The sequence below is a fragment of the Hylaeus volcanicus genome, unplaced genomic scaffold, assembly GCF_026283585.1.
Source record: "Hylaeus volcanicus isolate JK05 unplaced genomic scaffold, UHH_iyHylVolc1.0_haploid 12197, whole genome shotgun sequence".
NCBI lineage: Eukaryota > Metazoa > Arthropoda > Insecta > Hymenoptera > Colletidae > Hylaeus > Hylaeus volcanicus.
The window spans coordinates 145417-172428 of NW_026533147.1; the positions used below are offsets into that span (position 1 = coordinate 145417).

At 31.2% G+C, this 27012-nt stretch overlaps 7 protein-coding genes and 1 long non-coding RNA gene across 26 annotated transcripts; 3 read left to right on the plus strand and 5 right to left on the minus strand.

Annotated features, from left to right (window-relative positions):
* Positions 1-407: 407 nt before the first annotated feature.
* On the minus strand, positions 408-2712 carry LOC128882883 (uncharacterized). Of its 3 annotated transcripts, none has more exons than XM_054134699.1 (10): positions 2599-2712; positions 2411-2534; positions 2137-2365; positions 1782-1975; positions 1643-1721; positions 1540-1555; positions 1439-1479; positions 1340-1388; positions 1171-1282; positions 408-1102 (listed from the first exon to the last, which is right to left on the minus strand). In XM_054134699.1, the coding sequence occupies exons 1-10, from the start codon at positions 2678-2680 to the stop codon at positions 880-882; spliced, it is 1149 nt and encodes a 382-aa protein (XP_053990674.1). In that variant the 5' UTR covers positions 2681-2712; the 3' UTR covers positions 408-879. The 3 variants fall into 3 exon arrangements, with proteins under 3 accessions (XP_053990674.1, XP_053990673.1, XP_053990672.1); XM_054134698.1 differs by having other exon boundaries at positions 408-986; positions 1044-1102; positions 1540-1721; XM_054134697.1 differs by having other exon boundaries at positions 1540-1721.
* A 768-nt stretch (positions 2713-3480) lies between these two features.
* Positions 3481-6690, plus strand: LOC128882965 (transmembrane anterior posterior transformation protein 1 homolog). 3 transcript variants are annotated; one of them, XM_054134851.1, is made up of 14 exons: positions 3481-3660; positions 3724-3824; positions 3889-4337; positions 4394-4507; positions 4561-4723; positions 4791-5371; positions 5451-5519; positions 5568-5705; positions 5756-5914; positions 5968-6069; positions 6114-6235; positions 6316-6372; positions 6428-6503; positions 6553-6690. In XM_054134851.1, the coding sequence occupies exons 3-14, from the start codon at positions 4050-4052 to the stop codon at positions 6649-6651; spliced, it is 1968 nt and encodes a 655-aa protein (XP_053990826.1). In that variant the 5' UTR covers positions 3481-3660; positions 3724-3824; positions 3889-4049; the 3' UTR covers positions 6652-6690. The 3 variants fall into 3 exon arrangements, with proteins under 3 accessions (XP_053990826.1, XP_053990827.1, XP_053990828.1); XM_054134852.1 differs by lacking the exons at positions 3481-3660; positions 3724-3824 and having other exon boundaries at positions 4261-4337; positions 4452-4507; XM_054134853.1 differs by lacking the exons at positions 3481-3660; positions 3724-3824 and having other exon boundaries at positions 4289-4397; positions 4452-4507.
* Positions 6123-8756, minus strand: LOC128882968 (uncharacterized). Of its 2 annotated transcripts, none has more exons than XM_054134865.1 (12): positions 8445-8756; positions 8324-8380; positions 8192-8272; positions 8102-8128; positions 8008-8043; positions 7867-7938; positions 7617-7734; positions 7452-7521; positions 7170-7231; positions 7026-7121; positions 6853-6961; positions 6123-6800 (listed from the first exon to the last, which is right to left on the minus strand). In XM_054134865.1, exons 1-12 carry the CDS (start codon positions 8671-8673, stop codon positions 6729-6731), a joined length of 1029 nt encoding a protein of 342 aa, XP_053990840.1. In that variant the 5' UTR covers positions 8674-8756; the 3' UTR covers positions 6123-6728. The 2 variants fall into 2 exon arrangements, with proteins under 2 accessions (XP_053990840.1, XP_053990839.1); XM_054134864.1 differs by having other exon boundaries at positions 8102-8149; positions 8445-8673.
* A 187-nt stretch (positions 8757-8943) lies between these two features.
* On the plus strand, positions 8944-10498 carry LOC128882969 (diphthine methyl ester synthase-like). 2 transcript variants are annotated; one of them, XM_054134867.1, is made up of 10 exons: positions 8944-9124; positions 9176-9300; positions 9358-9466; positions 9549-9669; positions 9716-9782; positions 9826-9890; positions 9939-10010; positions 10060-10112; positions 10160-10250; positions 10322-10498. In XM_054134867.1, exons 1-10 carry the CDS (start codon positions 8987-8989, stop codon positions 10333-10335), a joined length of 855 nt encoding a protein of 284 aa, XP_053990842.1. In that variant the 5' UTR covers positions 8944-8986; the 3' UTR covers positions 10336-10498. The 2 variants fall into 2 exon arrangements, with proteins under 2 accessions (XP_053990842.1, XP_053990841.1); XM_054134866.1 differs by having other exon boundaries at positions 10160-10498.
* Positions 10499-12859: 2361 nt separating this feature from the next.
* Positions 12860-18435, minus strand: LOC128882966 (deubiquitinase OTUD6B-like). Of its 9 annotated transcripts, none has more exons than XM_054134861.1 (14): positions 17911-18435; positions 17835-17864; positions 17679-17777; positions 17247-17604; positions 17086-17188; positions 16892-17031; positions 16757-16802; positions 16590-16677; positions 16438-16516; positions 15972-16376; positions 15782-15910; positions 15647-15721; positions 15406-15595; positions 14707-15052 (listed from the first exon to the last, which is right to left on the minus strand). In XM_054134861.1, exons 3-10 carry the CDS (start codon positions 17748-17750, stop codon positions 16345-16347), a joined length of 918 nt encoding a protein of 305 aa, XP_053990836.1. In that variant the 5' UTR covers positions 17751-17777; positions 17835-17864; positions 17911-18435; the 3' UTR covers positions 14707-15052; positions 15406-15595; positions 15647-15721; positions 15782-15910; positions 15972-16344. The 9 variants fall into 9 exon arrangements, with proteins under 9 accessions (XP_053990832.1, XP_053990830.1, XP_053990833.1 ...); XM_054134862.1 differs by having other exon boundaries at positions 15972-16252; positions 16327-16376; positions 17679-17864; XM_054134860.1 differs by having other exon boundaries at positions 17679-17864; positions 17911-18324; positions 18380-18415.
* A 1527-nt stretch (positions 18436-19962) lies between these two features.
* On the minus strand, positions 19963-20652 carry LOC128883101 (uncharacterized). The gene has a single exon (XM_054135110.1). The coding sequence runs from the start codon at positions 20650-20652 to the stop codon at positions 19963-19965; it is 690 nt and encodes a 229-aa protein (XP_053991085.1).
* Positions 20653-21957: 1305 nt separating this feature from the next.
* Positions 21958-25926, minus strand: LOC128882879 (tRNA (guanine(26)-N(2))-dimethyltransferase-like). Of its 4 annotated transcripts, XM_054134690.1 has the most exons (18): positions 25846-25926; positions 25685-25791; positions 25446-25614; positions 25360-25401; positions 25202-25308; positions 24571-25146; positions 24178-24509; positions 23989-24126; positions 23588-23942; positions 23253-23509; positions 23093-23172; positions 22933-23034; positions 22793-22878; positions 22670-22733; positions 22562-22612; positions 22456-22505; positions 22309-22397; positions 21958-22259 (listed from the first exon to the last, which is right to left on the minus strand). In XM_054134690.1, exons 7-18 carry the CDS (start codon positions 24410-24412, stop codon positions 22213-22215), a joined length of 1554 nt encoding a protein of 517 aa, XP_053990665.1. In that variant the 5' UTR covers positions 24413-24509; positions 24571-25146; positions 25202-25308; positions 25360-25401; positions 25446-25614; positions 25685-25791; positions 25846-25926; the 3' UTR covers positions 21958-22212. The 4 variants fall into 4 exon arrangements, with proteins under 4 accessions (XP_053990665.1, XP_053990667.1, XP_053990664.1 ...); XM_054134692.1 differs by lacking the exon at positions 25846-25926 and having other exon boundaries at positions 23253-23385; positions 23653-23942; positions 25685-25817; XM_054134689.1 differs by lacking the exon at positions 25846-25926 and having other exon boundaries at positions 24178-24456; positions 24514-25146; positions 25685-25817.
* On the plus strand, positions 25859-26423 carry LOC128882880 (uncharacterized). Of its 2 annotated transcripts, XR_008458596.1 has the most exons (3): positions 25859-25924; positions 26059-26143; positions 26198-26423. It is a non-coding gene; the product is annotated as an uncharacterized LOC128882880 (long non-coding RNA). The 2 variants fall into 2 exon arrangements; XR_008458595.1 differs by lacking the exon at positions 25859-25924 and having other exon boundaries at positions 26008-26143.
* The last annotated feature ends 589 nt before the right edge of the window (positions 26424-27012 follow it).

Consider the following 27012-nt stretch of genomic DNA (forward strand, 5'->3'; position numbering starts at 1 on the left):
AGATTTCTTACTATTAAAAACCGAAAGATGCAAAGTTTTTAGTAGGGTTGCTATGAATGTATCAAATTTTGTAAAAACTAATGTAACCCTGCAAAAGAATTGTTGTCTGTTTGTATGGAAGAGATGAGACGGCACTTGAACGACGATTGATTCTAGTGATAAAACATAATATTCTCATTGAAGAAAATCACTATTCACCAGCTCGGCTCATTACAGTGTTGCGGTTATAAAAAAGAAAAGCCACTGTAAAATAGTATTGACAAACGAACAAGATAATATTTTTGCATTCCATTTATCGCTCATTCAGACTACTTCAAATGGGATTTTCTTCATTAATAAACTAATCCCAAACCTTATGATAATTGCATTCGAAACAACGGATTTTTTATTGATTCCACGATGAATGTAACAATAGGGTAAAGAGTCCACAAAAACGAGTTTTGTTTTAACATTCCTGTGGATATTAATAAAGCATTTGAAACCATTTACTGTGAGAAAAAACAAGGAAGAACTTTTGGAGTAAAGTATAGTTCTTTTTACATTATAAAAAGGTGCTTTATCTTAGCTAAAACAATTTAGCCTTTACTGACCCAACGGTAGGTAATTGTATGGGAAAAATGATATTGAAGAAAATTTTTGACAAGGTTGAAATACATTAAGCATAAATGTTTGAAATTATGTATCGAACAAGGCAAGTTAAAAAGTGAGATTTTATATAATGGGTTTCAAAAAAATAATCAAAGACGTGCAACAAAAAGAGACGTGAAGTCGAACGACAATCGCGGCGATATCGGAATGTTGTGGGGTGAAATTCGAGCGAACAAAGCTGTTTGTACGCAAATCCCGTATAATTAGTGGAATATCTCAAACGTCAATGAGTCAGCTAGAAAAATGAGAACACGTTGAAGACTTGATGTGGCGGTTTTTGAAGAGGCTTAGTCTTTCAACCAACACGTGACGCCATTCTTGGGTAAAACCAATAAAGTCTAAATACTTATCAATGGATCCCCATTTAGAACGTAGAAAATAAAGAGTTTCTTTACACGTGATGGGATGTGCGTAGATAAACTCTTCGGCTAAACCCGATTCATCAACAACAAATCTAAAACGAAAAAAAAAAGTGAAAAATGAATTCTAATCACAACATAAATAGGTATATACGCCACTTACGTATGTTTATAATGTGTAAAATCCGAATCGGTACACTCCGTCAAAACATAATCATGGATAATACTTTCATCCGATGCCCCAAGAATGGATAAAAGCAGCATGGACAAAATACCTGCATGAGGAAAAAACAACTATGTTTCAAGCAGTCTTTCGTACTTTTTACAAAAACCTGTTCTATCTTTTCCTAAGGAACAATGAATAAGAATAGGAAATTTCGCCTAAAGTAAGAGCTATGTTTAAAAGGGTTTTTTTTTTATTGTCACACTACCAGTGTAATCAACTTGAGTGCTTTTGCAAACTTTTGTCCACCTAGAATGTAATAAATTCATGGAAAGGAAATCTTAAAACACCACTACAAACGTGGCTTACAACAAATACACATTTCCTTATAAGATTCCAAAATATTGTGAGAAGAAACAAAGTATTTACAAAAGTAGTATGAAGCAAGACCACTACCCGTCAATTTGTCTACCATTTTATACATAGCAAAAAGAGGTAACCTGTAGCTTTTTGAAAGAGTGTCCATCACTTTGGACCGTATTTCTGGAGTACTTTAATGAGTATAAAAAAAAACTCATTAGTTCATATATCGAAAACAGATTATTCCTTACTCTAAAATATTAACTACATAAAGTTTCCGTTGAACGTCTTTAAAAGATTTTTTTTTCCAGTGACAAGCAACCGCCTTTTTGCTTTTCGCCGTTTTACTATGTACACTATTACTAGTAAAATATAGCTGACATTTTTTTTCATGTCTGCTCAATGTTACATTTTTGTACTCATCCATGGATTCCGAATCGTGTTTCTACAAAATATACCAAATATCTTGTTTTAACCCACAAATTATGTATGTTTGTTATAGAACGAAATGAGAAGTTACGACTACATATTTTTTTCGTTTCACTCAGATCATATGATGTACAGTAAGAAATGTTGTTTTAAATCCAACATGTTGAAGCGACCTACCGAAATCAATGAGCTACAGGACGAAAGACAAGGCGTCGATTGTGACGAAACAGGTTGTCTAAAAGCTTGGATTTCAGGTTCATTACCACGATCGTGCACTACAGATGAATCCTTAGAATCTAGTATTTGATGCTCCATTTGAATTGACATAGGAGAACAACGATGATACAACTGTGAAACTATTTCACGAGATAGCTTTTCCCTAGGCATAGATGATAGGTTATCATCTCTAATGGAAAGGCATACAATACAATTTTAACATGTCATGCGTCACCTAAGATCAATAATCGTTTTGATTTGCAGTATATCACAGAGAACTTTTTTAACCAAAAATAACGACGTTGCGAAATTTCTTGCTGAACGGTATAATACTCCCCGCGGGATCGCATGTTGAAGTCCTAAACAAAAACAAACCGAATTACGCAAAAGTCCAAACGTGAAACTATTATAATTAACGCTTACCGCCCGAAATGGATAAATCCCTTAAATTAGGTAAAACTTTTTCTATTTGAAAATGAGTCTCTTTTTTGTCGTTTCGAACCATCGCTTGACTATACTTTTTTTCAGAACCACAACACCGTTTTAGAAAAATATCAATGCAACAAAACAAGAGCGGCTAAACAGATTCAAGGAAAAGTAGTCATAGTACTAGCGTAGTTCATTCTTTGAAAAACGATTACGGAAACTAGATTATCAGAAGGATGCTTTGTGGCAGCTTCAAACTATTGAGCGAGAAAAAACAAATTATTCATAAAAGTGGTTCATTAAATAACAGGATGTTGATAAAAAATAATGTATTACCGAAAATCATTAAGAAGAAAATTATACCATGATATATAAAAAAGATTCAAAAAAAAAATATATAGAATGCATCTGCAGGTTTAAGCGGTACCTTTGAAAAAGTTAATTCATTGAAACCAACATACGAGATAATGATATAATTGGACTAAAAAAATTTTGGAAAGTTTCGTTACGTTAAAGTAGTGTGTAAAAAATTTCTTCAAAAGATCATTGAAAATACTATTTATATTTTTTTCCTATTACTCTTAAAACCGCATGGAAATTCCTTACTACAACAATCAACCTTAAATAATTTAACGTGAACTCAATCAAGCTTTTATAAAACGTTTCTGATTAGCGTTGCACCTCCACACCTGTACACAACACCATTTTATAACATAAACATAGTACACTGCACGAATATTTCTATTTTTCCCTACAATCAAATGGATAAAAAATATTTGCTGATGACAATGAATGAAACCAATCATGCTACTGTTTCCTTAAATAGGTTCATATCTGAAAAGATCAACTAAACTGACTGTTCAAGTAGTCAATGTTTTACTTTTTCATTCTTTGATTGTAAGACCATCTGTGATGACTTTATCACACGTTTTTTGGAGCCTTTCTATCCCTGCGTCGTCTTTTCTAGTCACAAACTTGTGACTTTTGTTTTATTCAAAAATGACCTTTATATATTGGCAGTGTCGAGAGCATTAGTTTATTTACCGTAATTTACAACAAGTAATTATTGGACAAATATCTGCCTGTTAAAGTGCCATTTCGCTTTTTATTAAATTTCTTTAGTCGGATTCAACCAAAAGATAAATCTGTTGATTTTTACTTTATCATTAAAAACAAACCAAGTCACGTGAACATTTGGAGAATATTTAAACCATTTAAAAAAGGTAAACAAATTTTTAAATGCGTCCTTTAAATGTTTTTCTTAACATTCTTTCATGTTAAAAAAAGCTTCCTTTGAACCCACAAGTACTTGCATAAATTCCCTTGAAGTAAGTCTCTTACGAAAATCAATTTTTTGTTATCGTTCGACAATTCAACTACAAAACCTATTCTGAACCTTGAAAAATTATTTTAAAAAAAATTCGTTACGTAAAAGAAACGTACAAAGTATGATATGTGACACGGCGCCCATTTTAACGGACTCACATCCTGACATGAGTTCAAACACCGCTAAAGACCTTATGTTAAAATCTCAACACAATGTGAAACAATTTAGTCGAGTTATAAAATGTCATTCTTGTAACATATCAAATTTGAACCAGCCTAATCTTTTGTTTAAAACATTTTTTTGGGATGAGTTTTTCTGTCAAAGATTTCCAAGGCAATTAGTAGTCAAAACACCAGCAAAATGTCCTTCTGGTGAAAAAGAGTATGTTACCCAGGATGTTATTCCAAATGTATGCTATCGAAAATTGAAGTGTATTATTTTCAATGACTTAATGTTTCATTCTAGACATGTATTCGTGATTTATTTCATGTTCCTACTCGTGTTGAAAAAACTTTGGTATTAGGTTTTTGTATTTGTTTAGAATGCGTTTTGTATGAATTAACTATAATGCCATTGCAGGTAAATCAATTTTTTCAAAAATAATTCTCTCATTTAAAAAAAAAATGTTTTAGGCTTTAGTAGCCTTATTTAAATTGAGCGTGCTGTTTTGTTCTTGGAGTTTATCGCCGTTTCAGATAAAGTTTTTTCAACAAACTAAACAAAAAAAATGCCTGGGCAAATATGTTAAAACATCTAGTTTTTTTTTTAAATATTTGGTACAACCATATTCAATATGTAATACTTTTCTTCTAATTCATGAATTCAGTTTTTTGTTATGTACTTGAAAAATTTTTTTTTTTAGTTAATCCCTCAAAATTCTTTTGTACGTGGAACGTTCAAACAACATTATCTCTTCCACAAGCCTGTGATTTAACCCGTACACTAATACTTATAATGGGGATTTTTTTATTCAACAAATTCTTTGACGTATCGGATATTTATCATTGCATACGTGCACAATCCTTCATGAAGCTTTATGTTATATTTAATATGTTAGAACTTTTTGAAAGATTATGGAGATCTTTGGGAAGGGATGCTATTGATTCCTTGATGCGACAAATTGTATCGCTTTCTTTTGTAGATTATACATCTTCGTCAAAACCAAATAAATTATTTCATACTTCAAGTTCGACTTTTAATGACTCGAATAAAAATTTTCGTAATTCTTGTTCTCCAGCAACTGCACCGTCATCTTTGCTACCTGAAAATTTTAAAACCACATTTAAATCCTTAACACAACAAAAATCTTCTTTAAACCTTCTTTTTAACCAAAATCCCGTAACAGCACCTTTCCCTTGCCGAAATGTTGTTACATTTTTTGTGAAAATGTCTTTTAACATGAAGCAGCACTGTTCTAAAAATATATTATCAGGTGTTTCTCCAGTAGGTTTTTTTTTTTTTTTGATAAATCAAGTGAAACGTGAACGAGACGTTTAATGTAAACATATTTTGTGATTTCTAGTTTTTCTCAATCGTAGCAAACTATCAAAAATTTATTACTATGGTTCTACGTTTAGTTTTTTCTATTTGTGTAAGTTTTTATTACGAGTATCCATTTTGTTTATTATGTACGCTTTAGCTAGTTCTTGTTTACGTTGTTGTACACTCATTGATGCATCTTTTGAGAGCTCTCTTGTTAAATATATCCATTAACTCTTCGGATTCCGTTATGTTTCTTATAGTAACCTCAAACAATTTCGCGGAATTGAAATCAACAGTAGGTTTTTGAAAATTATTTTACTAACCAATTGGCACAATCGTTTTTAGGTTTTTAAGAAGTATTCAAGAACAAGTTTATTTTCTATCGTGGCGTCTGATGCTGTTGAACGCTTTTATTTATTTGCTGATGGCATTAACGTTTTTTTCCGCTTAGCAGCTTCCATAAGAACACCTTTGAGTTCTTGTTGGTCTGTGTTAGCCTGTATTGTAAGAGTTTGTTTATTTCGTGATTTATTGACATTTTACGGTTTTTTCTTTAGGTGGGAATGATTTTATTAGAGTGTTTTGTTGATTGGGCAAAACATTTTTTTCTTTTGAAATTAAATTTTTTACCAACAAATACACTCAATTACTACCGAGAAGTAAAATAATAATTATTCTCTAATTGTTTTTAATATGCTTGCAGGCTTTATGGGCCGATATTCTTGTTTCAAGAGATCCTGACACCTTCCTGCACGATTCAACACATCTGCAACAATGGAAAGTACCTTGTCGCTCCGTGTATTCGTTTCCTCATATTTGCTCAAGGTAAACTTTCCACTTCTTGCACTGACTGTACATTTTTTCTCTGTCAATCATTGTCTCCTCTTGTGTGCTTCACTGACTAGACGCTTAGGATTTGTAGCTTTACCTTTGACGTCTCAACTCCTCTGCTTACTTCCCCAGTAACATTCATTTTCCCTGTCGTTTTTTTTTGACAATATCCATGTTACATATCAGATTTCCATGGAAAGAAAATTTTTGTACGGCTGCATTTACAATTTTTTTTTTATGGTTTTGTCTTCTTTTACTTAAGGTAAAAAAAATATAAAATTCACTAACGATTAGAACAATTTGAATTTCAGCTTATTGTATCCATGCTTCTTCTCTCTCTCGCTACCTTACAACGTTCAACTCTGACAGTTTCTACGCATCCAGAATTGCAAGATTTATGTCCCTTATAACCAGAAATTTCTATTCTCGCTTGCAATTTGTATTAAAGCAAACCCTTCTTTTTGTATAGTCTCCAATCACAATCCACCTATTCAGATTGGCTTGTTTCTTTTAAATCCTTTTCTTTTAAGGTTAAAACTATTGGGCAATGATCACTTCCCTATACATTGACGTTAAAACAACCAAACAAAAAACTCTCCTTTGGGGCTTACCCTTACAAAGTCACGAGTAAACATTTCATGAACATGAGAAAAAATATCATTTGTAACTACAAAATAATCGATTCTCCATCCACGATTTTTTTCCAAGTTTTGACGTTGCCTGTTTTCCAATCAATAACATAGTAGAGTTATGCTCTAATCATTTTTGTTGTATTTCTACTTACATAGCAGACCAGTATGTATACTGAATCTTTTGGGGATTCAACTTCCGAAAAACATCGAACCATTTACCATCTTTTAAAAACTCATGAAACGATAAACTAAAATTTTATATTGACGCTGTTAAAACAATTGACAAGAATTTTTACCGTTCTTGCGGTGTATGACCGGATGACTTTTGGTTTCCTTTAGAATTCCAAATATCTATTTCCTTGATACAAAAAAAAAATCCTTTTGATTCTTTATAAAAACGTTATCAGCCATAATTTAAAAAGCTAAGCTAACTACATTTTAGTCATTGGTTAATACGTTATGATATGAATTTATTTTAATCTATTTAAAGTAAAGACTCGCAATGTAATAGATCGACTTTTTTCTCTTTTGTTTTGTTTTTCATAAACAAACAAATTCTTTTTTCATTATCGCTATACCTCATGCGCCACATTAAGGTCACCGGCCCAAATGACGGGGTGGCTTTGACACAATTCATTTAAATAGTTGCTGGAAATTACAGGAATAGTGTCATATGATTCAAGTCATACCATAATGTTGCATAACATTCAACATCAAACTATATGACTGTCAATCGAACGTACAAGAGTTTTTTATTATAGGAAGTGATTTTGTAATGAAGCCGCGTTAAACCCTGACCTGCATTGACTACATAAGTATTGACAAGATAAAACGAAGGAATATTTCCTGAAGGAGTAATTCCTGATGACAAATTAGATGTTTCAAGAATGCATGTGAACACACTAAAATAAAAATGATGTTTTTAATCCGCAAGTTGTATGTATATACATCTAGAGCTTCCGAAAACAGTTTGCTATGTTTTTTGTAGCTTACGAAACGTTTGTGACCGCCCTTCAGCATCGTGCTCTGCATCTCCCAGCCCTTCCTGTATTAACTCAGCAGTTACTAGAAAAAGATTTATATTAATGCATTGCCAGAAAATTATTCAAAATGTTGTAGGAATGACTCCATTACCGTTTGTGTGAATAAACGTTGCAACTCCCGCATAACCTTTCACACAGCCAAATATCATGCCTACATTATTCCTTTTTTAATTATTAACGCTTACCTTTTTTTTCCGAACACACAAAGTAACCTTTATAATTAGGAAGAATATCTGTCAAACATTAATAACTAAATTTTTTTACACTCGATTTACCTTTAAACTGATCAATTAATTCTGCGTGAATTTTCGTTTCATTAATACAAAAAACGTCTGGTTCTTCTTTTTCAATGTAGGCTAGAATGAAAAAGCCAATTATTATCAAAGTGACATTTCTTTTTGTTTTACCCAGTAAAGGCGCTGTATTATCGAACAAAGCATTAGGTTTTAACACAGAACGAATGCCTTTACACAATGAGAAAATATTAAGATGGATAGAACGCTAATTCATTTGTTTTATGTTATATACCATTCACGTTCCACACAGATATTTTAAATTCGCCATGACTACACTTTGAAATAGTTGATTCTTGGTTTTCCCAAGTAGATATCGGTGTCGGAGGATCACACATAGCCATTGTTACTGTACTAATAGGTGGATCAACATGCTCCACGCACGAAGCATCTTTTTTATGAGCAATTACGACTTTTTTTGAAATAACTTTTTCTTTTTTATTACTTTTACGCTCAAAAGTCATTCTAACCTTTTATTAATGAAAGGTTTTCAAAAGCTTTAATATTTTAAAACTTTTAAAAAATAGAGTGGTTATAATTTGTTAAAGTTTTCGCTACAACACCTTAAAAAAAATGAAGCTAACCTGTCATTAGGTTGTCACAGCATCCTTTTTAGTGTCTATTAACATATCTATTTATCTCTAGTGGACAGCAAATTCGTTATACTTTTATTGAAAATTTTTAATCTTCAGCAAGATTTTTCGATTGGTGTAAAAAAAAGTGTTATTGTCTTTTCAATCTTTTCAACAACCAAGACATCCCTTGACAAAAGAGAAAATGGCATTATACCTTATTGGTTTAGGTTTATATGATGAAAAAGATATTTCGTTAAGAGCATTTGAAATTATCAAATCAGCTTCTTATATTTATTTAGAATGCTATACTTCAATTCTGTTTTGTGACAAGGATCGATTAGTATGCAAATTCATTATTGAAACAATACATTAAACTCAACCATGATATTAGGAAACATTTTATGGTCGAGAAATTCAATCGATGGATCGAGAATCTGTCGAGTCCAAGTGCGACCATATGCTTGAGCAGGCTAAGACTTCTACAGTGGTTCTTCTTGTTGTGGGCGACCCCTTATGGTAATTTCTTGTCCTTCAAGTATCACTTATTATCTTTACGAAATAATCAAATCTCAGTGCCACAACCCACTCGGACTTACTTTTTCGAGCTAAAACGTTAAAAATAAAAACTTACGTTATTCATAATGCTTCTATGATCAACGCTGTTTCCAGTTGCGGGCTTCAAGTAAGGTCTTGTTATGAAATACTACATAGTCTTGAAATTTAAACTGATAAAGCGAAAGTTAAACGCTCTTTAACGCTTTCAGGTTTATTTGTTTGGTGAAGTTGTTTCTATTCCCTTTTTCACTGAAAATTGGATACCTGAAAGCGTTTACGAGAAGATTCAGAAAAATATGCTTTCTGGACTTCATACATTATGCTTACTTGGTAATGAAACAATGTATCTTAAAACTATTCTATATGTATCTTTCAGATATCAAGGTTAAAGAACAAACTGTAGAAAATCTTATGCTACAGAATTCTATATACGAGCCACCAAAGTAATTTTTTTTTTTTGTATTTATTAACATGCGATACCCATAGATTTATGACAATTCCTCAAGCCATCGATCAGCTTTTTTCATTAGAAAACACGAAAAAACAAATGGGTAATTTTTTTAAAGTATATGCCATTGAAATCAAATTTTTCTTTACAGTGTGTCAGCCGCATACCAAAGCTTTTGGAATGGCCCGCATTGGAAATCTTCAATCACAACTTATTGTTAGCGGTTTGTGTACGCTTCTCGAAAATTATCACTTCTAGTGTATTATTTTTAGGAACTCTGGAGGAATTGCAATCGTATGATTTTGGACCCCCATTACACTCCTTAGTAATTGAAGCTGTTTATTCTTAAAAACAAATCACTTCTTTCTCTAGGTGATATGCTCTCCTAAACTACACGACATGGAGGAAGCCTTTTATAACCTCCATAATATAAGGTTCAAGTCTATTTTACCTTGCATAGATGGTAACCATTTCTCGATAAAATAAGTTTTATTTTATATCTCCCACACTTTCCGCTATGTCTCTAAATATCAGGAAATAGACAGTGACTCCCTTTCATAACGTTGCAATGACAAAAAAAATAGTTTCATGTTAATTTTCTTTATAGCTCGTACTTGACATGTCATTTTTACTTATTAATGATGTTTGTCGCAAAACCATTTCTTATAAGCTATACGAGACATCAGCAGACTATCTATGAAGAGATAAGCGTATTTTAATGACAATCAAGTTCCTTCTGACTTGCAATGCACTTACCTACACAATTTAAAGACAAAGTTAGAACGAAAATCTTCATTAAGAAAAACTTTGTATTATGTCTTCCGAATTTTCTCTTATAACTTAAAATGTGTCATATTTCACATAATGTTTTGAAAAACGTTCATCGTTTTCCACACTATATTATGATAAAAAGAGCAGGATACTATACAAAACGAACCAGGTAATTACCTTAAAGGTCAAAAATTGCTTCGCTTTTAAATTTATAACTCCTTTAAATACTTAGCAGGTTGAGAGAAAATTTGTTTTAAATCTTTCCGAATGCGACCTAGTAACATAATAAATGTTTTATTTCAAGATGTATAGCAAACACCCGAGTGTTGACCTTTTGTCATACCACGTTGATGTCAAGCTTCAGATAACAATTTGCAGTTTATCTGCCCGATTAAGATTGCATGAAAAATACTCGTTGTTGGATCATCTATAAGACACTTGTTTGTAGAGTTCAATGTCGTTTTGAATCATAATTATCCAACCACGCGTCGTTCAAATAACTGTTTTTGTGTTTTGATGTTGCAAAGTGAAATATCTCTCCATTTAAAGTCACTGTATTGACATCTTTATATTGAATATTCAATAAAAAATGAATTTATTCACTTTAGTTTGTGCCATTTCACCTTTCTTTGTATGATTTTTTTTTTAAGGCTTTATTTGAATTAGTTTTGTTATCTTAATTTAAACTGAGCTGATCTTTTTATACAAAAATCTTTTTAGTTTATTCTTTCAAACATCACAATACGCAGATTAAAAATCAAAACATCAATTTGTTGAACACAATGTACTGATAATAAGTCGTCAAAAATGAATTTTTTGTATGAACAAATTTAATGGAGTACACAAAACCTCAAGTATTTTAATACAACAACATGCATTACACACATATTAAGCGTTTCCTTCTATAATGAGCTACAGTCTTGCTACTCAAGAATGGAATTATAATTGAAGGTTTATATACATTGTAGATAGACTAGAGAGAGAGGGGGAAAGAAAAAAAACTATTCAATGCCCAATGCTGCGTTGGTACGTATTTTTATACAAAAAAAAATTGAATTAATTAGCTAATACATTCACTGTGTTTCTATAGTTTCTGTTAGAACGGCAATTACACTATATCAAATTGCACTAATGTTTCTTTCCTAACTCTTACAGTAACAAAATGTAAAACTAAGTTTTTTTATTGGACGTAACAATTTTTTTTTTAAATTATTTGATGAAAAAATTTACAGGGGTTTTTTTCAGTAGTTCAAAAACACTAATAAAAATGACGTAATTTGATTTTTTAGGGGAAAAACTCATCTAGTTAATCTTCCACACCATTTTCCCAAACCTTAACATCAACTGAACCGTCAGGATAGACGCAATCAAGCTGGCCATCATGGAAACTGGCGTCACAAAAAATTAAATTTAGAACAAGGCTTTGGTTTGTGTACCAATTATATACTATCCCAGACGAATCTTCTATTGTATAGACATTATCCTTTACAAACTGATAGTACTGCGAAATGTTTGAATAGTAAAGAAAATCAAAAGCAATTAAAGCTTACACTGAAGCCTGCTTCGTTTTCTCCACGTATATCGCCATTATCACAAAAAAAAAAATTCCAACCACGTGAAGGACACTTGATATAAAAAGATATAATTTGAAAGCACAAACAAAAAAATTTATTATTATACTTTTACTATGAATCCATTTTTTGTCTGAGTTTTTATGTATTCCTCTGAGACAGGGTTTCTTATCAATACAACAAAACTGAAAATGTCGCTTACTTGATTGCGAAAATATAAAAGGATTTGAGTGCTCGAGTGCTTCCAAACGTTCTAACTCCATTTTAAAAGGCTTCCAAGCCTTAATTAAATTGAATACATTATTTTCAACTAATGACACGCAAAGAGATTGGCACCATCTACGAACGTGGCCGTCACCCTTACATAATGCCGCGTCTTGATCCTCTTCACTAACTATATAATAAGCAAATGTATATTCACACAATATAGCGACGGCAAACTATATCAATACGTATTACAATTCAACATGTTATTTACACAACCACCGTACCTCTAAAAAAATTTCTTGTACACTCCTGTTCTTGTGTGTCCGTTATCTGAAAACATCACAAAATGAAACTATATGAAATCCGACTACAAGAAAAACCCGACTAGAGAAATAGAGTTATCCATTAAATCCGTTTGAACTCCCACTACCAAAACATTTAAAATGATCTATTTAAAATTTTGCACTACTGTACCTTCATGTAGATTATTATACTTTTCCGCAAGCCTTTTGTTTTTCAATGTCTCACTATATAAGAGATGACCTAAACGGTTGATGAATTTTTGATATCGCAAATCCTTTATAAGTGATTCTCTCTGTAAAACCTCAGATTTTTTATCTTTCAAAAAAGAAAAAATCAATTTGGTACCTGTAACTGGGCGATAACGACATACAACTCGCTAGTTTCTACTTAATAATAACGCAATTAGATAAATGAGAAAATGTATCAAACTTTGTGAAAGAATAAGCATGTAACTTTACTACAAAAACTTGCTCTTTTATTTGAAGCTTAACACTTTCTTATATTTTTACCGGTATTTCTACAAAAGAAAAGCATAGGTTGAGACATTAAAACAATTCATACCCCCCGGGAGTCATTATTCTTCTGTTATTAGGTTGAATTCTGGGTGAAACTGATCGTGTTGCACGCACTCCAGAACTTTGACCTGTTTTTATAAGCATCTCTCGACGTTTCATCATCCCATAACCATTACTATTGCTACCTAGCATAACCTCAGACAATCGAGGCAAACTAAGGCATGATCTGTCATATGTCGGACATTTATGATGCTTTAAAGGTAATTCCGAACCAGACAAAATATCTCTGTTCCCTCTTAAGCATTTTTCTATAATGCATTTGTTAGACCCAACTTTTTTTGTAACTGGAGCAATGTCTGTCTTTTTCGTTTCTGACGTATCGTACCCCTCTGCGTCTGTCTTCGGAATTTCAGATATATCATAACATTTTGTATCAGTCTTTTTTGTTTTAGACGAAACATTATCATTTCTTTCCTGTCCTGTAAAAACATGTTCACTCCAACGTGGAGAAGCATAACTTTTTCTTCGATTTTCCTTTAACGTCTGATTCTGTTCAGTAGTGCAGGGAAAACACAGTGTTTTGGCATAAGACGATGTTGTTGTTTCACCTTGTTAATAACAAGCAAAATAATTTCAAAACTATATTTCTTCAATGCTATTCAATTCTTTTTACCGTTAGATGAGGTTGTTGTGCCAGAAGCTGTCAGCATTTTTTCCTTATCAATCCTAGGCGACTTACTCAAAAAAGAAAATTCTTTATGTTGAGTGACTTTATTTTGCACCTGCAAAACATTTTTTGCAGCTGGTAACGAGAAAATTTAACGTCTCGCTACCTTGTTTTTGTTGAGATGGTCACTGTCTAAGACAGAGTTATACCGAAAGCCGTTTTTCTCGTTTTTCGGAACATTTATGAAAGGATTTCGTGATCCTTTTTTTAAAAATTTAAATTTTGGTACGACAGGTGATATGCTTGTTTCATATGAATCTGTGTTAAAAACCAATGATTGTTTTTTTGATAGAACGGGTTCCATTTTTGTTTGTGATTCCCCGAAAGATGAGTCGCTCCATATAGCGTTTTCTTTGTACAATGTCGAATGATTAAGTGTACTGTCCTCAGCATCTACACAAAATAATTTTCATTGGTCATTAAACAATATTATAAATTGGTTTTTACTTTCATGTTGCATAAAGACCGGCGATTGTCTATGCATTTGATTTTTCTGATTCAACTTGCATTGCGGCTGTAAAAAACGAGTATTCGGTTTTTCATATAATGGAACCATTTCTTTTATCATCCATGAAGGTACCCCATAGGGAGCATATAATGTTTCATGCCCGTCAGAACTACGAAACTCTCGACAAGATGAATTGAAACTTTGGACATGTGATGATGAATTCTGCAGTGCTACATTCTCTGGACTACAATAAATTCCATTATCGTTCATTATCTGATTAGAAAACTCTTCTTTCAATTGACATCCAATGTATTTCTTTCCTAGAAGAAAAAAACAGCACTAACACTGTGTTTTGATGATAAATGCAAGAGTACAAACCTCTGCTACGTCAAAAATTTTCAAAAGCTTTGCAATTCACGTAAGCTTTACTGTAATTATATGAAAACACTTTGAATCAGTTGAATAGAATCTATTAAAAAAATCTTTACCTAGAAACCTTTCAAAACGTTACAACATACTAGGTTTGATATTATAAATTATAGTTTTAAAATTTTTTCTTGAATTAAAAAAAACAGAGGCACAACTTATTATTTCTATCACTTTTTTTTTATATTCTCATGTTGCTGAATTAAATACATCTTAACAACAACTGTATAATACTAAAGTACACGTGACTTCTTTTAAATTATTAACGCCAACCAGAGCACTATGACCTCATAATATCTACAAAACAAGAGATATTTCCGAATTAAAAAAAAAAAAAAAAAAACATTAAACTTTTTAACCAAATCAACCTATTATAACAATGTAATAAAAAATCTTATTAGAATTAAAAAGGTTAAGTGTTGTTGCAGAAAATATTATTAATATTCTTTTTATTTTAATTTGGTCGGGTTACAAAGATATTTTTTTGTGTAGTAAAACCACAACTAGAGTTGGAAATTTTTTACACTAAATTGACTTCTATAAAAAATAAAAAACTTCATCCTTAAGCATTTTCTTAAAAAAGGATAGTATGGATCCATAACCCTCTACTCCATTTTTTTTTACTATAAGAAATATAAAAGATTTCTTACCTAATGAAAATGATGCTGTCTTTAGTCGATATAAACATATCCCAAAATCTTGTCACAATAAAAGGAACACCCGTTAATGTTTTTAAATTGGAACAATTTGAAGTTTTCCGTCCTTCACACAAGCGTACTGTAATACTCTTTCGTTTACAAATACATTTATACAGGGGTTGAAGTACGACAGAACTAATATCTGTAATAATACAAGAAAAAAAATTTAGAGAAACAATGTCATAACATGTACCCAACAAAGAATCTAGAAAATGATCGTGATTCCGATTTTTTTCTTTCCGTAAATTTGTGGCTTTTAACTGCTTTACTAATAATATGTGCACACATTGCATATTACAAGAAAAGTAAAAAAAACGCTCCTTCTCACTTTCATGTAGTTCACGATTACGCATAATATTGATCTGGCGTTGCGGCGAAACGGTAGGAAACCACTCATCGTAGTCTAATAACTTTTTTTTTTTTTGCAAAGAAAACGGAAGTAAAAATTCAGCTTTAACTGATACAAAATTAAAGTGTGTGAATAATTATCAAAAAGTTATTTAAGCAATCATGCGCACTCAAATCACTAAATAGAGGTGCCTTTGGGTTGGGTGGAATGATTCCCTCCGTGTTTAAAACATGTATAGCATCAAACAACGGAGACAAAAAATTTTCACGGTCCTTTTGTGCCATGAATTTTTTGGTATTTGTATGAAAATAACACTAAAGATTTTTATAAGGGTATTTTTACATGTAACTATCAAAAATGTTGTGTCCTTTATAATAACATGATAAACTATATATTCTCCTAAACACTGGGTTTAAGTAAAAAAGATTTCTTAAAACACTTTCCGATTTTCTAATCAACAGAAAGATTATTTTAACATTAAATCTTAGTACTTCATGTTTTTGTTTCACTGGTTTATCAGGTACTTTGCAATCGTTTTCTCCTCATAGGGGAACAAGAGAATGGTAATGTGGTCCTAGTAACGATGAAAAAATAAATGGTAATGTAATGTGAATGTACTAAAAACCAAATGTTACCAGAATTATATTCATGCTTATGAAATGAAAGTCGTAAAATAGTATTAGATTTTGGTGAATCGTTATCTTGATCTGGCGTCTATAAAAAAAAAATTTACAATAAAGGAATAGGCAGCAATTAAAAATATTTATTGGTAAATATGATAACATACGTAAACTAATTTATAGGGAGGTGAAACCGAATAAATATGAATACTATATTTTAAAATATTGACTAATGCGCGTAACTCGAGTTCGCCTCTAAAAAAAAAAATAAAAAATTTTTTGAAAGGCGAAAATGTGGAGATTGACAAAAATTAAATGTTTTTGCACTACTAACCCCCATGTATCCTTACTAATACCATTACAGTGAACATCGTACTCGTCTATAGACATTTGTCAGATAAATTGTATAGAGAACGACAAATACAAAATGTTTTCCTTTATTTTTTTTTACATATGGAAGAATCATTACTTGCATTATCAGACGAATCAAAAAAAAAAGGCAGTAACGTTGTTTTATTTTCTCGTAAATATTCCGTAACTTTTGTACGCAATGTTTTATAGTCCCATAGTTTTTCAGAAAAATTCAATTTAAGTTGATGTTCAATGGCTCTAAAACACACACACAAAGATTGTTTTATTTTACAATTACTCCATTCTGCGTACCGAAACATACAATGTCCATCAGCTGCTATTGAATATATACGAAGACCATCTTGTTTAATGATTTCGCCAAGTTTTTCAGCTTCTGCTTGTCTTGAAGTTAATCCTAAAAATTACAAAATTATAAATTTATATATAGATTATTCTTAGTGTATAAGATATACCATCGGAGAGAGATTTTCCTGAAACAATTATTGAATTTGACTTTGCAAGTTGTTTTTCCAATTTTTTTTTTTTTTTTTCAGTTAAAATATTTTTGGATTTATAAAATAAAGGCGCCTCATTTTCCGGGTGTAGTACCTGAAGAGCATCTGATGTTTTTTGACAGGTTTCAGATTGCTTATTGTTTGATTCTTCTAGAGTGGAAGGATTTGAGGATACGTCACAACACTTCCGCTTCAATTCGATATCCATAGCATTTTTCAAAACCTGGATTTCTTTTTTATGTTTGTCAATTAATTGACTTCGTTCCAGTTTAGTTGTACACTTTTTAACACATTGTTTGTGCGCTGTTTCTAATTGCTAGTTCATATGACATAAGAATACAAAATACAAATAAGAGAGTATAGAACGTGCTTAAACAACTTTACTATTACTTTTATTTTGGAAAGATAATCTCTGCTGATAGCTCGATTGCTACGTGGTAAAGCGGGTTCTTCTAAATTCATTGGATACTATGACATGCCTATTCAGTACTGGTAAGCTCGTCGCAATCAGATATGATAATCAGATTATTGTTGAAATGCCGCTACCGTTTGGAAGAGTTATAGCGGTAAGTTTACCTAAAAGTAGCATACTAAAAGATAATTATTCCAAAGTTTTTTGTACCGAAGGAATTGACAAATTTTTATAGTGGATAAATAAAAAGAGATGCTTCTAGTGATTAGGTTATGATTCTTTCAGTTGGCTGTACGTCAAGCTTCTAAACCATTAGCTGAATATCTACAATACTATGCTAAAAACAATAGAAGATTTCACACTTTTTGTATTCGTTTCGCGAGAATGTAGGTTTTCCTTTTAGGATAAAAAAACTTTTATTAATCAGCTTTCTATTATTTTATGATACGGTACTCTTCTTGTATCGAAGGTTTCATCAATTCGAGCATCGTTTAAGCCAGAATTCGAACGACAATCACTCAACAGCATACTCCATTGATGACTATTCCAAACTTGATTCTTCGCGAGCAGTTTTGCTGGTATATGTGACTTTGTTTTAGTTCAAGCTCTTTTTGGTGGCACCTCCTTATATAATATTTATCTAATCCTATTTGTTTAAAGTAATACTTTTCATATTTACCGTAGTTTAATCAATGTAGGGTACACGAGTTTTAGGAGAAGCTTTTGTATATTTTATAGCGGGTAACTTATATTTTTGAAAAAAATTTGAAATGAGGTATTTAAAAAATATTTTTTTTTCTTAATTCTTTCAGTGACTCTCTTTATAGTGGATTACCAACGAAATTCTAGTAACGAATTGATGAGAGAACAAGTTATAGATAAGCGTTTGAATATTTTGGAGGTATTGTTTTTTTTATTCTATTTGGCTGCTACCATTTAATAGATCATTTGCAGAAACAAATAGATTATCTGACACGTTACATGAAGTCATAATTTAAGGCTAAAAACTTTTCTACATTTAATGACCTTTTACTGTTTAAAATAATTTAAAACATTTTTTTTTCCTTTAAAATAGTATAAAGACGGTCGCGGTGGTTTTCACTTTTACTAATCTTAACTTTTCAATATCTTCAAGCATTAAGCAAATGTTTTATTATACTCCGTTTGACGAATAACACTGCGATTTTTCTCCTCTATTCCTCAACAATTTGTTTTATATAATTCTCGAAAATGGATAAGCTCTTAAAAACAAAAAATTAAAATAATGTTTCGTAAATATTGTGCATTCCTATATTACAACCCTTTACATTTATTTTCTACCTTTACACTTGTTTTTACAAAAAGGACAAAGAGAAAAAAGGAAATGCGAGAAAAAGAGGGAACCGTTAATCATACATAACTACATCAATTTCAGGTCTTGTTGTTTGATTAAAAAAAGATTTTATTTTCTTTTTCTGTATCTTTCTCCGTAATGTATTCTACCTCTATTTTTTCGGTTCAAACTTAAGATTCTTCAAATAAAAAAACGTTAAACATTTATATACCGATAAAAATATTTACTATCAAATATTAATTTAGTACACTGAATGTCACCTCTGAAGAATGTCAGCCCGAAACAAGACGCTTCACTCAAATTAGTGGGATGCAGACGCAGTCAGAAGATTGCGGTTTATTCTTCAGCAATATTGAATGATAGCAGAAGTCATTGCAAAGCTGCAGTTTTAATTTAACTTTTTATAGAAAACGACTTTTGTTAACGTATTTAATTTGTTGTTTACCACAATCACAACATTAATAAGTATTTAAACATGTCGAATGAAAATTATTAAAGGAAAAAAACAATCAAAAGTGTTCAATGCAAACACAGATACTAGAAAAGGTTTGCTAAAAAAAAATTAAAATATGTAAAGGAATCAAAAAGTAAAACTATACTCTAAATTGTACACAAACTGCAACAATAACTGTGGGCCAGCCAAGTTGACGATGACCAGGAAAGATAGCTGGTAACAACATTTCATAAAAGAACCTTTTCTTTTTGAAAACCGCCAAAGAATCTTGTGTTTAATAGCTAAAGAGACCAATAGAAGTTTTATAGAAAGCATTACAATGAGAAAAGATGGAAAATTTGTAACACAACAAGACGCGCGATAAGAAAACGTTATGTAAGGATTGTGTCAATGAAAAAATATGTGAATAAGAATTCCTATTCGTGCACAATCAATCTATAAAATATGCTTGGATACCCCGCACAATATAAAATAATTAGTCCTGCAAAGTTGTTACTCGAGAAGGTACACAATTATGACGATTCTCGTCATATGTACTTGTTGAAAAACCGAGTGGTTTCCGCAAGCTAAAAGGAATAGCATCATCAACATTTGAGGTTTGTAAATTCGATTTAATTGGATTGCCAGTGGAGTCTATGAAATAGGAGCCAACTGCAGATGGCTCTTGTAATTTTTTTTTCCATTCAATAAGGGACCCTCTCATTAATGAACGAGGAACTGTTTGATACGCAATGTAGCCATGTTGTCGTATAAATTTCATATGACTTGATGACAAGTTGTTTGTATATAATCGAACTTGTTTATAATTATTTTGCTTAGCGAAATTTTCAAATTGGGCAAGTAAACGACTTCCATGGCGCATTCTTCTGGCTTCTTCTTTAACTACAAGACGCAGCAACTGAACAACCGTTTCATCATCACGCACTGGAGCACATCCAACGCATCCTAAAACTTCTTTAACACATATAATACCCGGAGATTTACAAGAAGACTCTTCATAGCTCGACACAGTTTTAGTACAATTGGACTCTGTTGTAGTAAGAGTGTCACTGGCTTTTCTGTGATGATGTGACTCCGCCACCCAAAAATGCCCTCTGGAATCACTCATATAATAGTTCTCCAGATCTCTCAAATCTGGACATTCAAATAATATATAAAATTCCATTTCTATCCGTGCTCTGATAAACAAATATAGAATGAATAAAAACGACGCTATTCCAACTTCCTTCCATGACTGAAATAGTTTACTTATAATAACCAAAGCTACAAGATCTCGAAAATGTGCGCAGCAATAATATTTCACCGCTGCAATACATAATGAACGAAAGTAGTTGTGGCATATCCGCATCACTTCTTTTTGATCTTCCGCTTTTAGGGAACGAACTATGATAATTTCATCACCAAATGCACTTGATTGGCTTAATCTGCGTTTTCTATGATGTTTCTTCATTTGCATTAATTTCCTAAGGTTGACACCTGGAATTTTTCGTATTTAATTAGTAAAAACTGAAACACATGTTATAAGGATCCTTGACTTTATTCTTTTGTTAAATTTATTGATATACATTCGTTCTAAAAATATACCATAAGTTTTTTGTTTTAAATAACTTATTGTTTCTCCAATTAACGAAAAAAAACTTTTAAAGGAGAAACATTATTAAATAACATATTTTCTTCTGATACATTGCCTTCATTTCACCTAAAATCATACACTTTGGCAATCTATGCGTTCACGCACATTCTCTTCTTCGAACACTAATGCAACAATCGTACTTGTGAAATGTAAGAAAAATTAAAAGCTATTCCTTAAGTGTTATTTTACGACACGTTGTCATGAACTTGTGGTAGTATGGTTTTTTCTAAACTATCTTTTCTTCTCAATGATCAAGAGAGTTCGGCACTGCAGTTTATTTTTCAGTATTATTCACAGTAATAGAATGCTCTAGAGAAGGTTGTAAACGTGTTAGGAAAATTTCACACTTTGTGGAATTTTCAACGACATTGTATATTTTCAGTTTAAAAAAAAAATGCATATTTTTTTGGTCCTTCATAATATTCGTGGGGGCAATTTTTTAAAACAAATTAAATAATGTTTTCATTACAAAATAAATTTTATTCTTTTAAATTTACTTTTATATTTATAAAATTTATAAATATTAGCTCATTTTTACTTTACACTTAGCTTTTTTGTTAAGCATTTTATTTAAAGACGATCACAGAAGTCTTATTGTAACTCGGACATTGAGCAACCGCTAGAGCTAAGCTTGATGAGAAGAAGTTCATGAAAAGGAAATACGCAAATCATTATGCAAAAAGTTTTGTATACTTCAATATAAGAGTATTAATAAAAAGATAGCAAAACTTTAAAAAAAAAAGTAAACTTATTTTAAAAGTGTTTTTAATGTAGAAGCATACATTTAGTGTAGACTAAACATTATTCCAAACTCGAAAAAAATTATTGATATTATTTTTGATTCACCAAATTTTTTTTATTTCTTATAACTTTTTTTCAATATAAAAAGCAACCAAAGTAAATAATTAGAGATACGTTTTTTTTAATACGACAAAAATATATTTTTAGAAACAATTTGATTTTAATAAGCATGCGCTTCATCAAAAAAACAAAAAAAGCTTATTATTGGCTACTACTTTAGAAGATGTAATACTTAAATAAAATCATAGATTATTTGAATTAAACAACGCGTTTAAAATTGAAGAACAAAAACTAATTACTGCATTCGGTTACCATTATTTTAGCTCGCTTTTTGGGCCCTGCACATTTTTTTTTATTTTTTCTTTTACATTATGTCAAATATGATACCCCAGTGTGATTCAGGATTAGGAAGCCAACGTGGTACCCGAATGGGTTCAGTAGAAGAAGAGCTTAATTTTAATTTTACGTCTTCGGTACTATAAAACAAAAGAAGCATGTGAAAGAAAAAAAATTGAACAAGTAGTTAAATGTTACGTTATTTTTTTTTTTAAAAAGGAGTGGTCTTTTTTTTTGGGTGGATAGTCCTAAAATCAAATATCGATATGATAACAATGTAAAATTTTGTGACTTAAAAGCATACTAAGGCCCACTGTCGTATAATATCAAATATGACTGTGTTTGGTGCATTTGTCTAAAAAATAAGGGTAAGGTAAAAAATAACAAAAGTAAAAGAAAAGTGGGAATATACTTTAATTGATTGTGGACATCTATGGAAATGAGAAACATTATATCCTAAATGACGTATCGTGGATCTTTTATGTATAGTAAAAATGAAACGTCATAAAGAACTGTACTCAAGTTAACAATTTACTTAAAATCCGACAATTTCATTAATTCAGTTTTAATAGAACTCATGAGATATGGTAAATCATAATGGAGTGGAGGTTGTTCTATTTCCTAAAAAAAAACATACAAAATTTATTAAAATAGAAAACGGCAATTTCATTTTACTTCCGATATAGCCGTTAAAATACCTAGAATTTTAGGTCGCATTGTTAAAGTCGGTAATATCGTAGGGTCATTGATATTCTTGATACAACGCTGTATAAAATCCTATGATTATATTAACAAGCATAAAAATTTATTTTTATACATTACACACACTGGTTACTTTGTTATAGAGCGGTCCAGAGTAAAAGGGGCCCCCAACGTAAATTTTAGTTCCATCGCATTGATCACAGACGGATGTGACTAAATCAAATAGAAAATATCAATACGTGTCGTTAAAACAACAGAAAAAGTAAAGTGATCTTGGTAAAGTGTTAACTCACCACCTTGCAATTGTGGTACTTTAAATTTGATGTTATTCTTTGCTTGGGCAAATGTTCCCATAGAATTGATGGTGAAAGCAGGACAAGAAGCACATTGGTACACTAGTGAAGATTTGGATGCATTATATTTGCACTGGAAGGGCGACGTTCGTATACGGACAAAACAACGTATATAAAAATCTATACTACAGCATAGAATCGGTTCGACAATTCGTTGATGGCGCGCAGCTGCTTCGGCGATAGCATTTATTAATAATCTATAAAAATAATATAGTTAGTAAAATGAAATATTTGAGAAAGGTATAACGATAAAAGTTATTTGTCTATTTACTTACCTTAAAGACATTTCATGCATATAAGGAGCTTTAAGCGCCGTTCCGCCGTATTTGTAAAAACTAACCTCTGGATTGTTACCACATAGAATGGGCATATCCGTTGATGTTAGGCAAAGTAGCCCACTATCTTCTATTGCTACGACTGCTGCATCAATAAACGACGCAACACTACCATATGGATCTAAATCAATCACGTTGAAAGTTTCTTTTATTAAACAAGAAGCATTTTCCGTTTGGTTAGTTAAAGAGCGGTATTTTGAGTTTTTTATATCCATCATTTGTAAAACATTAAGAGAACCCTTCACACCAAAAATCTTGCTCAAGTGTAATAAATTATTAGCATCAGAACAAACACCTAATAAAATTTTTATTATTTAAAAAATACATTTAAAATAGTGTACTTGTGAACAACATAGAATCAATGGAGTGATCAATTCTACTTTTTTCAATACATTGCACAGCTGCTGGATCCAAGTCACCCGCTACAATATATTTAATATGTTCACGTAGTTCGAGAGCGTAACGAATTGATCTTAAACCTGGATTAGTGACAAGTTATTTTCATGTCAACTATCATTGTTTCGATTTACCAGTTGCTGCTAATGGTTCAACGATTAAAAGTTTTTGACATTCACGCTTTAATAATTTTTCTTTGACGTTATCTGGTAAAGCTGAAATTTCCTCACTCAGTGTGTTAGCAAAAGTTTTAAGAACAAGTAAGGATAAATCTCGATTGACAACTTGAGCGGGATTGTAGAATACGGAGTTTTTTGAGACTTCATGAGTGCTAAGTTTTGCTAAACCTTCATACAAATTACGATTCATTCGCTTGATTCCGCTGCAGAGAAGGTACTTAAACTTTTTCACAACTGGTGAACAGTTTCAAGATCTTAATACACAGCGTAAATGAAAACAATGGAACCTACAAATTTTGATAAAAGAGGAGATTTTTATTATAAACAAATTATTTGGTGAAATATTACCATATTATTTAAAAGGTATTTTTCAAATATACCATTATGACCTTAGGTAATTTCAAATTAACAAACCACGTTCATGTCTTAATTGGAATAATTTCAATAAACCTTAATTAGTTTGAAAAGACAATACTTAATTTATTAAACCGTAATTTTGAAACGTTAATAGAATAACTCGTAACAACAACATTGGCGTGGTATCTCCTTTTTATCAAAAAAAATTTTACGTTTAACCATTCCCATTAATCTGGGAAGTGGAACATAAATGAATTTGTATTTGTTGTCCTGTTTAACTAAGATGTTTCGCCAAATATTATATAGTCTTCTAGCTGTACAATGTATGCACGAATTATAAAACGTATAACGAGATATTGTAACGGACTTTATGATGGTTTGAAAACAGTTGTAGAATTGTGTTTAGAAAAATTAAATCTGCACTAGACTATACTGAGAACTTTTTTAAATAAGAACAAGCATCACAATAAAACCTCCTTGTTTTTTTTAATTAAACGCCTTTCCTTTTTAATTCGAAATTTTTCTTTTTTAGCAAGGATTTGTTCAACACTTAATTCAGCTACACGTCTAAAAAAAAATTAATAACGAAAAAAATTTTAAAAATTAAAAAAAAAAAACATACTTTTTTTTCGCAAGTATTTTTTTTTGTTTACATTGTTCCGAAATTCCACGATTGATAATTTTTCCATTTTTTGGTGATTCATCTTCTAGTTTTTTAGTATCTTTTTTCTATAAAAGCAAAAAAAGTTGTTTTTCTCCACAAATAAGCAGACTGATTACTCGTTGTTCTATCATCCATTGTTTTTCACGTTTTAAATGTTTCTGTTAAAAGTCTTTAAATAAAATATTAGATCTCGATAAGTAACCTTAGACTGTAAATGATCCTGTAGGGTTTGATCGGTTAGTAGAAGCCGATTAGCACATAACGTGCATTTATACTTTCCTCTCATAGTTTTTTGATCACCCTCATCATAAGTATGATCATCCATTTTTGAATAACTAGAAGTAAAGTCTTCATCAACGATAGATTCCGACCTGAGAGTAAAGGGGAATTTGTATAAATTGTGATTGAAGCCCTTTAAGCTAAAACACTTTGAAAACCTACAAATTCTCAGGAACATCAATATTCAGGCATGACTCAGATCCATCCGTTGAAGTCTCATCACTATCTATGAATTTAGATTCAACATATCGGTTGTTTCTTAATTGTTTCTGAAAACGTTTAAACATTAGGTACACTTTACAATTTCGAACTGTTTTTCATACTAGTTACAAAGATTCCTTGTACGTATTATAAATCTGGAAAATCCTGACCTATCGGTTTACGAAAAAAAAAATATTTAAGGTTATAAAAATAATAATATTACAACCATATTAAAATCTTAATTTTTCTTTCATTTTTGAAGCAAATTGTTGTTTAAAGAAAAAAGAAGAAAAAAATAAACCTGTGTCACTTGTTTTATTTTTGTTTATTATTAGAGAAATCTCATCATAAATTTTTTGTGGCTTGAAAGTGTATCAAATGGTTTTCGTTACACCACGTTTATCAAAACAATTTTCGCATGTATGACTTAATCAAGTTAAGTAGTCTTAGTATTGTTCTTTCGTTTTGTGGTAGGTGGCTCGTCAACACTTTACAAAAGGCTTTCAGCGCGCCGCACCTTTCCTTCCCCTTATGTATTATAAGGCTCCTCAAGAAGCGATGCGATCTATGAATCATCGTTTATTCTATATTAATTGGATTGTAATGGGAGCAATAGCACAATTTTTGTTCGTTACGCTTGATAGATGATTGTTTTAGTTGAAACACTAAAGAAGAAAAATTAGAACCCTTTACAACTGTAGCTTGAGAAAAATCATGCTTTACTCTTCGTTGGTCTTAATTTTGTTTTTGGAATTGCTGATGTTATAGCAGACATTCACAAAGGGTGTAGGAAGGGTTTATTTTAATAAACTCTACAGTATTATAGCTGTTTTCCATAGAAGTAATACAGTATGTTATGCTTTTAACGTAGATCGATACATCGGAAATAAAAATTATTGAAAGTAATTGTTATTCTTTTAAACGAAAAGGAGTGAAGGGTATCAGCTGAAATAATTAATTGAGTAGCAGTAATAATTTGAATTTTTATTAATCACATTGTCGCTATAAAATTTTTTTGTTTCGATATTTTCACGAGCGTATTAAGTCTGAGTGGTTAAAATCCCCAAAAAATCACGAAATTCTTTTTACTTATTGCTTCTAGATGTACATAGAAAAGGTAGAGTAAACCATAAGCTGGATTAAAGAGAAATAGCTTTGGTAATGTTGATTCGCTTGGAGAACCTATAAAACGGAAATACGTCGAAGATACTTTTAAATAAAGAAACATGTTTAAGCGTAATGAAATTGACAGCAATACCGTGTCTGTGAGTGAGTTGTATGGCTAACAG

Excerpts from the sequence above, each read along its gene's own strand:
- LOC128882968 (XM_054134864.1), bottom strand. The coding sequence starts at position 8,673 with ATGACTTTTGAGCGTAAAAGTAATAAAAAAGAAAAAGTTATTTCAAAA. Across the intron at positions 8,381-8,444 it reads ATCTGTGTGGAACGTGAATG|GCATTCGTTCTGTGTTAAAA; the intron begins GTATATAACATA and ends CATTGTGTAAAG. Across the intron at positions 7,232-7,451 it reads ACCTTAATGTGGCGCATGAG|GAAATAGATATTTGGAATTC; the intron begins GTATAGCGATAA and ends TTTTGTATCAAG.
- LOC128882966 (XM_054134857.1), bottom strand. The coding sequence starts at position 14,599 with ATGAACGATAATGGAATTTATTGTAGTCCAGAGAATGTAGCACTGCAG. Across the intron at positions 14,275-14,328 it reads GGTCTTTATGCAACATGAAA|ATGCTGAGGACAGTACACTT; the intron begins GTAAAAACCAAT and ends TATTTTGTGTAG. Across the intron at positions 13,157-13,200 it reads AGAATAATGACTCCCGGGGG|AAATACCGGTAAAAATATAA; the intron begins GTATGAATTGTT and ends TTTCTTTTGTAG.
- LOC128883101 (XM_054135110.1), bottom strand. The coding sequence starts at position 20,652 with ATGGAATTTTATATATTATTTGAATGTCCAGATTTGAGAGATCTGGAG.
- LOC128882883 (XM_054134697.1), bottom strand. The coding sequence starts at position 2,680 with ATGGTTCGAAACGACAAAAAAGAGACTCATTTTCAAATAGAAAAAGTT. Across the intron at positions 1,480-1,539 it reads TAAGGAAATGTGTATTTGTT|GTGGACAAAAGTTTGCAAAA; the intron begins GTAAGCCACGTT and ends ATTACATTCTAG. Across the intron at positions 1,389-1,438 it reads CACTCAAGTTGATTACACTG|GCGAAATTTCCTATTCTTAT; the intron begins GTAGTGTGACAA and ends CTCTTACTTTAG.
- LOC128882965 (XM_054134851.1), top strand. The coding sequence starts at position 4,050 with ATGATATGTGACACGGCGCCCATTTTAACGGACTCACATCCTGACATG. Across the intron at positions 6,236-6,315 it reads TTTCCTCATATTTGCTCAAG|ACGCTTAGGATTTGTAGCTT; the intron begins GTAAACTTTCCA and ends TTCACTGACTAG. Across the intron at positions 6,504-6,552 it reads TTTGTCTTCTTTTACTTAAG|CTTATTGTATCCATGCTTCT; the intron begins GTAAAAAAAATA and ends TTTGAATTTCAG.
- LOC128882879 (XM_054134690.1), bottom strand. The coding sequence starts at position 24,412 with ATGAATCGTAATTTGTATGAAGGTTTAGCAAAACTTAGCACTCATGAA. Across the intron at positions 23,173-23,252 it reads AGTACCACAATTGCAAGGTG|TCACATCCGTCTGTGATCAA; the intron begins GTGAGTTAACAC and ends TATTTGATTTAG. Across the intron at positions 22,613-22,669 it reads GATGTCCACAATCAATTAAA|ACAAATGCACCAAACACAGT; the intron begins GTATATTCCCAC and ends CTTATTTTTTAG.
- LOC128882969 (XM_054134866.1), top strand. The coding sequence starts at position 8,987 with ATGGCATTATACCTTATTGGTTTAGGTTTATATGATGAAAAAGATATT. Across the intron at positions 9,670-9,715 it reads TCATACATTATGCTTACTTG|ATATCAAGGTTAAAGAACAA; the intron begins GTAATGAAACAA and ends TGTATCTTTCAG. Across the intron at positions 9,783-9,825 it reads TCTATATACGAGCCACCAAA|ATTTATGACAATTCCTCAAG; the intron begins GTAATTTTTTTT and ends CGATACCCATAG.